Source organism: Varanus komodoensis, unplaced genomic scaffold, assembly GCF_004798865.1.
Source record: "Varanus komodoensis strain SLA01 unplaced genomic scaffold, ASM479886v1 scaffold19, whole genome shotgun sequence".
In the NCBI taxonomy this organism is placed as follows: Eukaryota; Metazoa; Chordata; class Lepidosauria; order Squamata; family Varanidae; genus Varanus; species Varanus komodoensis.
The window spans coordinates 22,809,711-22,821,028 of NW_025335550.1; the positions used below are offsets into that span (position 1 = coordinate 22,809,711).

Consider the following 11,318-nt stretch of genomic DNA (forward strand, 5'->3'; position numbering starts at 1 on the left):
ACTGCATTGTTGTCCTTAGTAGCACAAGTGTGCACATTTTAACTCAGATACGCCGCTAATGTCGAGACTCCTTAATAAGTAAAATCCTTTAATCCCAAAAGAATTTTATCCCCATGACTAAGCAATATACTTTACCAGACTTGAGCTTTTCTCTGGCAAGCTTTCCGCAGCCAAGAAGGATGGAGGCAGATGGCACAGCAGTAGCGCAAGGCTGTAGTCAAGTGTGACAAGGAGCAGCACAACATTGTGTAAGTGTACATCATACATTTATTACTGAACAACCCTCTCAACTCCAAAATTGGGCACAGGGATTAAAAATAAAAATTCATTGCACTACTTAGTAAAGCATCACTAGTAACTCTCATAAAAAATGTACAAATTTTGTTAAAAATTTATCAAGCCTTCAAATGATTTGGTTACAGATATTGATAATACATTTCAAACTACATGTTAAATGACACAACTGAGTATGATTTGAAAGCAAACACTTGACAAATATGATTCTAACAAAAGCAATATGCATTCATAAACAATTGCAAATCTGCAACACAAAATTGCAAAATGAGGTAACTGAAGATACCAAAGGAGGCAGAGGGTGAGAGAGAACCTGAGTCCTCTTGATAGGCCCACCAGTAACCACATTGGTGATGAGTTTGAGTAAAACAAAGTAAGAGCTGGTAAATCCCAAATAATATGAGAGGCGGAAATGTTGACAGCTGTGACAAATATCACATTCTGAAGACTGTACAAAAACCTCTATACAAATTACTTTGCACAAAATAATTGTAAAGAAAGCACAAAGTGAGACTTTAGAGATAGCCATAAGGCCCCATACCCATTTTCAAAAAAGGCCAGGAGAAGGTCAGATTATGTTGACAACACATGCAAAGAAAACCCAAGCAGTGCCAACATGGTAAAGCCAACATTTTAATATTTCCTTCAGTGGGAGAGGTAGGGATAAGAGTATGTGGGGGAGGGGGGAAGGCTACCCAGTGTAATTTGATGCTGTCAAGCACCAAGGAGAACTGTGGAGTTGGATGCACAAATACGTGTAACACAGTTCATGGCTGAGTATGAATTCCCTTCTCTTCTGCCAGCAAGAACAGGTTAAGCATTCTACTTCAGCCAGCCCATGCTGGTTCAGAACACATGCACGTGTGGTCTCAAACCGCAAGAAGCAAATCTGCACACATTTGCAAGAGTCCCATGCAAACAGAAGCCGTTCCAAGAGATCAGCCACAAGAGTGCAAAAATTACCATGGTCTTCCCTACTGCAGCCCTATCCCTCTGTCTACAGCCTTGGCTCAATTGAAACTAGAATTAAGGGTCAAAGACTGCACTGCAATATGGATCCCAGTTCAGGGCCCAGGAGTGGCTTCTCCAATTAGGTAACATGTAACCTGTCATTCTGATCAAGAAAGTGCCTCGTATCTATGCTTTGACAGTAGACACTGAGTGGGGTGGTGTTATGAATAGAGTTATCTAGGTAAAAAAACATGTTTTTTTGTTCAGCAATATAAAAAAGACCCAACGTACTGTAAAATATGTCTGATTTCCCCCCCACTTCCCAACCCATGATTTTGTTTGTCTAAAAAATAATAATAGTTTATTATGTGCAATTGAACCTTTTTTGATATGTTGAGACATTTTCTTAGAGGAAATTGAAGATAAAAATGGTAACACCTGTTAATCTGACACATACAGTATGTAAAACTGCTTTAAGTTCATTGACACTATGGCCAGAGGTTTATAGAGGCAAAGAGTATCTGAAACAGAGTAGGGTGGAAAAGATGAGAATTGTGCTTTTTCATTTTGCAGAATTACACACTTTGATTGGTCAGCATGGACTTCAGAAAGAAGGACGATTTCCAACCATTGCTGTGATGGAGGAATAAACAGATTTAACATATAGCAGCATACAAAACCATCAGAGAGACACCCAAGGAACTTTAAGCCAGCTGGTAGTAACGATATTGCTCGCTGTGGTGTTTGCACTGTTGCAACTGAAAGTTCTGGTATTTAAAACATGAGAAAAATGGAAGAATTTACAACCAAATGCGCATCTCTTGAACAACGGTAGCTGTGTCTAAACATGGTATATATAAAGCAAGCTTTAAAAGTTGAGTCTTAAATCTAAGTGATAGCCATTTATTTTCTCAATGCATTATTTAGAAGGCAGTGGACAGGAGATCAACTCCCAACTTCATACATTAGTATTTTGCCATTGATTTGATGTATCAGCCCATTGTTGCCCTGGACTCTTCTTCACACTAGCCATAGGTCACCAAGGGTGCCTCAGCATTATAAAAATGCCTGCCACCAAACAAGCACAATGAACTGTATAGGACCCTCCCATGTATTTTTATTAACTTGCTACAACAGCTAGGGTGGGAGAAGCCCATCTCTTCTACCCCTAAAAAAGTGCAAGGAAATTCATTTTGCTCACCAAGTTTGAAAGGTTTTAAAAAGAAAAGGTTTCCTTTCTTTAAAGTTCACTGTATATGTGTACATGTGTATGGCAAGAAATGGAAGCAAGTACTAGCTTCTGTACACTAAACTGTATATTTAATTGCTGAAAATATAAGAAACATTGGCACAAGATAAGGGGACAGGGGAACTTCAGAATTTCAGATAAAAATACAATGTCAATGAATGACAGAAAAGACCCAATAGTGGATGGAAAGAAGGGAGGGGGGATGGACATATATTTTCAATCATGAGTGAACATTTTTAATATTGCTACCTGACTCTGTAATGCTGCATCTCCTGCAGCCTAAAACAGTAGTTCTCGACCTTTTCAGACCTGGGATCAACCTTTAATCTGAATATACATTTAAGGACCCACTTGCTATTTATTTATACAGTGCTATTACGGCCTGCCTTAGGTCTAGCTGTAACCAAGTAGTGGTTCCTGACCCATCAGTTGCAGATCAACGGCCTAAAAATAAGGCTTATTGTAGTAACAGGGGAATCAGTATGCTCTATAATGGCAGATATAATATCTCCAATTAATAGGAAGCATAATAGCTGTTTGAATAAAAGCAAAAAGCATTTATACTGTTAAGTACAAAGTGTGTGGGGGGGGGGATGAAGTGTTTATCATTGCTGCACCCTTAGCATTCAGTGTGAAAGAAAGAAACCAGTGTACAGTACTCATACTGTTTAAATAACACACAAGATTATACATTGCAGCATAAGTCATACTACACACATACGTCCTCAGTACATGCTGGTAGGTAAGTCCTCTCGCACACCCATCCAAACATTTGCTCACCTGCACACACCCAGGAACCCTGCGGTCAACGCAGCCACCCATGCCATTTATACTCACTCACAGTATTTGAAGGCTCTATATAAGGTAGATTGCTATATTGTTTGGAGCTACCACATTTCTTTTCTTTTTTAAATATAAAAGCACATGCTAGAAGATCACATTCCACTGTAATCTCGCAGCAACACTCGGAATGATCACACAAAAACCAGGGAATGTTAGTGCACACATGAAATTAAGCAAAAAGAAAAAAAAAGTCTTTGGAGTTCCAATCACACAGTTAGTATAACAATCCCATAATTGTGAAGACTAATAAGCTTTATAGTTGATTAAATCACACAGTGCAAAGGAAGGTCCGCTGACCCTTTTGTGTAAAGGGGAGGCTGGAAGCCACACGGGTTAAGTTCAATGCAGAGTTCATATATATAAATATATATACACACGCACACGCACGTGACTAGGAACACCCAAAGTAGAATTGTGCTCTTAGACTGGTCATTCTGAATCACGATGCACTTCTGAAGCATCGGCTCTGCAAATAGGGCAGGTACGATTTGCCTGAAATATAAAAAATAAAATAAAAATTGAATTGCCAGAGCAATGCTCATACAGGGTCACATACAAAACAGTGTAGAAAAAGAATGGAGTTAGGTTTTTTTAAAAAAGGTCAGAACCACATGTCCCGAAATAACAAAGCAAGATGTAGAGGGAAAACTCTTGTCAAGTTCCAAGAGAGTTTCAGAAAAAAGATCCACTGGACTTTAGCTTGACATCCAAACTTCCAAAAAGTTAGCTATGCTTTTCTTTTTGTCTTTACTTTAGGAGTGACTAAGGGAGAAAGTTTAATATATACAATTTACTTATTAACAAAAATAGAGCTTGTAAACTGTCATTCATGAGTTATAATTTTAATAAAAATTGTTGTGATGATAATTGTTGAGATTTAAAATTAATTCAAAAGGAATTAAAAGTTAGTACTAAGAATTATAAATTACAACTATTGCTCTACGAGTTTCAATTATTAACAAATAAATGAGTGTAGAAGAGATAACAATTACTAAATTTTTGTGCTTGATATTGTATGTAATATTTGTGTATCCCTTGGTACCCTCTCTCCCTCCCTCTCTGTATTCTAATTTTTTATGGAAAAAAAAAGAGAAATGACTAAGGGTCTTATGGGTTGCATCCATGATGATCATAAGCCTCAGAAGTCAGATGGAGGGCCTAAGAGAGGCAGAGATTATCTTCACCTCCCTGTCCTTCACTTTTCATTACATGGGCTACTCTGCCCCTCTAGCAAAGGCACCATGGAGTGGGAGGGAAGGAAGCTGGGGAGAGAGAAGACCCGGCCTCTCCAGTCTTCAGCCCTTGCTGTCTACCAAAGACACCTCCCTTCTCTCCCTCTGTGAGGCTGCATTCCCGCCTCGCAGGCTAGTCAGTGCATTCTCTCTGTGCTGGCTGCAAGGGGGCCTGGAGGGATTCTCCACTCCAAGGCTGGCAGTGCTGACTCTGACCTCAGATCAGGGATTCTGAAATATCCTGCAGTTGCGCAGGCATTGTCCAGTAATCACAGGACAATTCCTTAAGCCAATATTTATTTCAATGCTTTCTTAATGATGAACAGCGGGCATTACTTTCTACACCAGCCTAAAGTGAACAAGACTCATGGCAAACTGTAGCCTCCAAGAGATATCTGGATCCATGAGAAAGCTGAATCTGCGGAAGTCATGTTTATGGATGTGACCTCTACATATGTAGCTTTCTATGGCATCAGGATGTCACTCATGGTACAGCTTTCTGCAACCATGTGTCCTCCAGACATGTTGGATTGCAGCTCCCATCATCCCCAGCCAACACGGACAAATGTATTGCCCGTGGATGATGGATGTCATAACTGAACATATCTGGAACACAATGGGTAGAGAAGGAGACACATGGTTTATACACAGGTTTCCTCATCCAGGCATCCATGCCAGCGATGCAGAACCTGCAGACCCCATCTCCAGATGAACATGCCATCTTCAGGAAAACATAAATTCAATTATTCTCAGTTGAGTCAGTGCCCATACACTAGCCAGAAGGAATGGCTGATGCACATTTCAAGTTCTGTCTATGTAGCTCTGATGTGGGTGCCCCTCTAGCTTCTGAAATTTGAAAGCAAACACTGCTGTTCTTACATTGCAGACAAATATGCAAGCCAGAACACTGGACCGGTGATTGCATTGTTTCAAGTCCTCTAGTGGTGACACTGCTGTGTAAGATACAAGTTTAAATGTCCACCTCGACATGGGAGACCTGGGACTTTTCATAGGCATAAACAGTGCAATATTATAGTTAATTTTCTTGCAACATCTTCTAAAATGCTCAAATATGCATGTTGGCAAGCCCTTTAGAAAATGGTAGCTTGGATCTTCAGTTCCACAAGTTAAGTGGGAAAAATGAAAAATGGGACTCTTTCCTTTTCAGCTACTACCCTCTGCAAATATGTTCCTGAGGTTTGGGAGGACTTCTAGAACAAAATGCAACAAGGTATGAGGGAAATTCAGCAGGAAGTCATATTCTACAAATAACTGAGAACATACTTTTGTGCAAATGGGAGCACTTGGAAGCTAAGACCAAGTGCCAATGGCTTCCATGTCAGTATGTGGAGTTGACACTGGAGAAGCCACTGTGGAATACTAGTCAGTATAATTATGTTTCTCTATTAGTAGTTCTTTTCTGTGCTACACAGAAAGAAGTGGTTCCATCCAGTAGTAATATTTAAGAATGCAGAAAATTCACAAAATTGGCACATGCATATGACCTATAGATACCCAAGTTTAATAGTCTTCACATTAGCAGAGCCAGCAGTTTTGATATTTTAGGTTTTAGTGTACCACTGCAATGACACAGTGGAATTCAGAACATTCTCTGTAGTTCACAATTAATCTCCTACTTCAATATACTTTGATCTTTTGCATCTGATGAACTCTGTTGTTTGGTCATGACACTACTTGTTCCTACAGGCTCCTTCTTAAAACAAATTTGGTTTTACATAGACAGACAGCCAGTAACATTCATGAAAATACAGACCTGGAGGAAGCTTATATCAGTACAGCCCTCCAAAGCTGCTTTTGTTTCTCAACTAAAAAGGCTCTCATCTTAAATAATGGTGAGCAGAATAATGGGCATTTCATTCATGTCTTTGCTGTAAAGGCTTCACTTATGCTGTTTTACTGAGAGATTTTGCCGCCAAAGAGGCCTTACCCAAACAGCCTGAATGCTGAGACATGATGGCATGCAATACCTCCATGAATTTAGATGGCTACAATTTCTTTCTAAAACAGAATTCTTACCTTAAGCCATTTGTCAACACACTTGGCATGGAACTCGTGGTTACATGGTAAAACTCTAAGTAGTTGCCTTGACTCAAAGTCACACATGCACACAACACACCTAAAAGAGAAATTGTGAAATACCTTATTCAATAGGAGCAACAATAATTTGACATATGTGTTTGTTTTAATGTTATTTATCTGAAGATGTAAACCTTTTGCAAAGTAGGTATTTATAAATATGAAATAACTCCAGTATATTTCTGTGCAGTTTCAATGCTAATATAGCACTGCTAGATTTCCTACTATTATTTGTATGCAACCCACAGTTCTAATGCATAGTGCAAAATTAGGTAAGACAACTCCTTAACAATGCTAACACAGAGCAAAGAAACTTCTGTAAAAATGACCCTTGTGTATACAGTCTCAGGCACTCCTAGTATTTCACATGTTATATCTCAACGATCTTTACAGCCACACAGGAATAAGCAAAAAAAAAACCTGTTTAGGGGGTGGAAATCCATTGGGATTCTTCAGTTTGGCCCCCAGATTCTGGTCTGCTTCTTGCACACTGGTGCCAACTCACTGAAGCATAAATTGAGGTAACTCATGTTCTTCCATCTGGAAAATGAACTGTGATTTGCGTTTTTTTTAACCCACCAGTGGAAATTACAGAAACTGGCAGTGAAAAAAACATCATTTTAACAGGACTAGTGGGATTTGCACAAATCTTTCCAAGTCGTGCTTTCTCTAGTGCAGTTTTGTGCAAAAATGACCCTTTTTACACAAAACAAAATCCGGAAAAGCACATGGATTAGTGAGAGTTGAAGAATTCTTGCCAACATACTTTTTATGCAAAACAGCACTGAAAAACATGTGACCCATGCAAACTGTCCATTCCCTAGGCAGTTTCAAAAAATATGCAAATTATAGAAGTTTGAGGAAAGAAACCTTCCAACCCATTTTAATGGAAGCAGGCAAGAAATCTAGTAAGCTCAGAACAACTAGATTTCCATGTTTTAGTGCATCTCTACCAGCACTTGATAAGGTGGGTGGAGTAAGAGCCAAAGAAGAGAAATGATGGCTTTCCAAAGGTCATCTAGTGAGCCACAGCTCAGGGGATATTTGATCAATGGATTTCTCATCAGAATTTGTATTTACAGATGATATACCTAGCATCATACTGGCAAGGTAGGTTTCTCTGCTTCTTCCAGGAGGGATTTAAGACTGCTTGGTAATGCAGTCTAGGAATTAAAATAAGTATGTGTTTTGCTGAGAACACCCATCTGGTTATAGAATGGAAGGAGAAGCAATCTTTCAGCTACTGAAGAAGGGGAAGGAGCTGTCTTTTGGGCCGACACCCAGTTCTCATATTTTAGCAATAGTAAAGCCAAAAGATGATCTGCTACATATTAATTTATTTTAACCTTTTGTAGACCATCCCCTTACTGAAGTTGCGGGACAGTTTAACAATACAAAATGTTAAAAAAAATTTAAAACACAGCATCCTAAAATTTAGCTAATAATAAAACCCCAATTAAAACATTCAGGTCGTAAAACATTGGGAAAATAAAAAGGTTGAGTGTTGTTTAAAAAGTCACCCCAAGTGGTGAGATGTGGTATTCTCCACATAGAGCAAGGCACTGTGGACTCAGGCTCACTCACTGTTAATGTGGCAAATATCAGCCCCATACACAGAATCAAAAGGGATAAAAAGCCTTGATAGTTATTTTTCACATGGAGAGTTTTTGCTTAAGTGAGAATGAGCAGACAAAAATACCTCCCAATTCCCCCTTTCTGTGTTTTACTACGAAGGCTTCATTTCAGTAAGAACCATCTATTTTTAAATATTTATTTCTTGAATACTTTGCAAGAGATTTCTGACCAGAAATGGTATCTGGAACTCTGCTGTTCTACCTGTAACATGCAAATTTATCCTTAGTTGTACAACATACTGCATTTTGAGCAGTCTTTTCCTGAACTAAAATACCAAGTTCCTGGAAAAGCTATGTTTAAGATTCAGGCGCGATTGTTAAAAAGGACATTCAGAACTGAAGTTAAACACACATGTCTCTTACCCTCCAAGTTAACATCTATACGAGGTCCTTTCTCAAAAGCCATGTGATCCTATCTAAGAGTTTGCTAGGCTGGATTCCAGTTCATCAGGGTAAAGTGACTTCACAGTAACTCCTCAGTAAGGGGAAGTAGTACTTACAAAGTCTGTTCTGACTGGTGGTTGTTTGGGTTGAACCTGTAGGATGGAAGTTGCTCAATATCTGCTTTTATCAGTCCTCTTGGTTTGGCCTCTCCCAGTCTCTCTGCCAAGTTTAACAGTGCCTACAAGAAAAATCCACCTTTTAAAACCCACCCAATTAAACTTAAATTACTTCTTTACATATCACATTGGGCTTTTCAACACAGAGCATGTATTATTCTGTTAACTGCTGTATTAACTTCTGCTTTTGCTACAGCACTGAGATCTAAGTTCTACCCAAAGAGCTCTTCCTTCCCTGCTTTTCTTTTATACAACTCTAGATGGAGTGGTGCAGTAGAGGATCAGTACAAATACACCAAGAAATAGTGCCATTTCCCTAGTTCTAAAAAATCCCAAAAAGATAGAAGTGACATTGCAAGATCACAACAGTGTCTAAAGAGCCCAAAAAAACCCATAAGAAAGCATGAGTGCACCTTTACCTAGTGACAACTGTTTGTACCCTAATTAATTAGAGATGACCAGCAAGCCAGAATGCTGCATTAGCTGTTCTGGAACATGATTTGAACTGTCCACAAGTACATACAGGAATGATAACAAGACCCTGCATAAAGCAATTCTAAGTAATAAAAATTTTAGAACTCCCTTAGCATAACGATATTGGATGAAGCAACTAATTTTTGTTTAATTGCATTCAGCAATTCTAAGCAATAAATAAAATCCTAGAATTCCCTTAACATGTCTATACTGGTGGAAGCAACTAATTTTTATCTTTAAAGTTGCTGCTTATAAGTTCAGCAGTCGTCAACCTGTTATCTAGTGACCACTGTTTGTACCAACTGCTCTTTGCAAGGAAGGCAACTGATCTTTGCTGAGAGGGTTGGAGGGAAGAGGGGAAGGGAGACCAAAGGATGTGTTGTGCTGGGCTCCAAGAGGTCAGGGAGGATAATCGCTTGAAATTATTTTGGGTACAATCATTCCATGCAGATTTGGGGTCCTACCTTCACACTTGCAGCCCTGCACAACTCAGAGCTTGCAGTTTAGGAGCACCCTGGCCTCGATCCTTGGAAGAGGGGTTTGTGGAGTTACTAGGAGGAAGGGTGGGGGGAAAGATCAATGTTGAGAGCTGCCATTCACTCACACAACCTTTGAGGATAATTTCAACCAATTCAGGATATATATTTCAAAATCTAAAAACTGAAGCAAGTCTCATAGACATGTTTATATAGCCTTAACCAACCTCATAGTTTTCTACTTCACCATCTTCTACATCCAGCTCAAAACTGAAGGCAGGGCCAACTGCAGGGGGAACTGGAAGCATCGATCTGTTGAGAGAACAGCAGCCAAGTTTAGTACTAGCCAAAGGGCTTGCAGGCTTTTAAACCTAATCAAAAATTAGGATTTAATTCTGATTCAGTACAAAGTCAGGCAATTCATTACCGTACAAGTCTACACTACATTTAGCTTCCTTGCCACTTTACATATTAATTGCATTCAGAGAAGATGATCATTCTCACTCAAGGAAACACTAACCCACAGAGGGAACTTTTCTCCATGTCAGTGCCATGCACAATGGTGACTATTTATGGGTTGAGTGTGAGTAGATGAAGTGTGGATTATTGAGCTGTCTGAACCCAGTTAACCAGAAACAACCAATGAAGAGAACTCTTGGTTTGGGTTGTGAACTGTGCACTGTCCATCAGGGTTTGCTGACTCCAGACAACACATGGTTCAACGACAATGCACATTCAACTCACACTCAACCACTGAGTGTAGATTGTCATGTTGTCTGAATCCCATTAGTATATTAGATGTTTCTGCTTCCAGCAATTTAAGTTAGGCATTGTTATATATACCCAACTTTAGAATTGAGAATTTGGGGGAGGGGGGGGGGTAAACTTTAATTCTTATGTATTTGATGTATTCCCCACTTTTCCACTGGTTTCCTAAGGTAGCTTGTGAAATAGCTGTAATTGAAGTAAAATAATGTGTTTTTTTTATGTTTTTAACACAAACACAGCAATGCAATGCTGCAAAAATATACATGACAGCAAACTGGAAGAAAACTGTTGCTCCATGATATGGCAGAAAATGGAACATTTCAATCTAGTTGAAATTAACTTATAAACTACTCCAGCTAGCCATGTTTTGCAGTAATATTAAGAAACCTCCCCTGTGGCTCAGCACTGTAACACTGATGAGATATGGATCCTAAAAGAGCATTTGCACTTAACTCCAAATGACAGTGCTTGACACCTCCCCTAAACCCCTTTATATCAGAGCAGCATCTGCCATTTTGGGGGCAGCTGTATGCCATCTTCAAGCCAGGGGAGAAGCTTGGTGGGACTGGGACTTGGGAGGCCTGTGTTCTAGTCCCCTCTCAGCCATGGAGCTCACTAGGTGACCCTGGGCCAGTCACAGACTCTCAGCCCAGCCCACCTTGAGTTCCTTGGAAGGGAAAAAGGTGCAATATAAATATAATAAATAAAAATAAGGCAAAATAGACTTACAGCACATATGG

The 11,318-nt window shown here is 39.4% G+C and overlaps 1 protein-coding gene across 1 annotated transcript in view; it reads right to left on the bottom strand.

Moving 5' to 3' along the window:
* PTGR1 (prostaglandin reductase 1) overlaps positions 1–9,885 on the bottom strand; it is a 43,582-nt gene extending 33,697 nt beyond the window's left edge. Inside the window, exons 1-4 of the mRNA XM_044427631.1 lie at positions 9,799–9,885; positions 8,801–8,922; positions 6,607–6,706; positions 3,719–3,829 (exon numbers count right to left, since the gene is read on the bottom strand). Of these exons, the coding sequence (XP_044283566.1) occupies positions 3,719–3,829; positions 6,607–6,635 (140 nt within the window). The 5' untranslated portion in view covers positions 6,636–6,706; positions 8,801–8,922; positions 9,799–9,885. The remainder of the gene's footprint in view (positions 1–3,718; positions 3,830–6,606; positions 6,707–8,800; positions 8,923–9,798) is intronic.
* Positions 9,886–11,318: the final 1,433 nt, after the last annotated feature.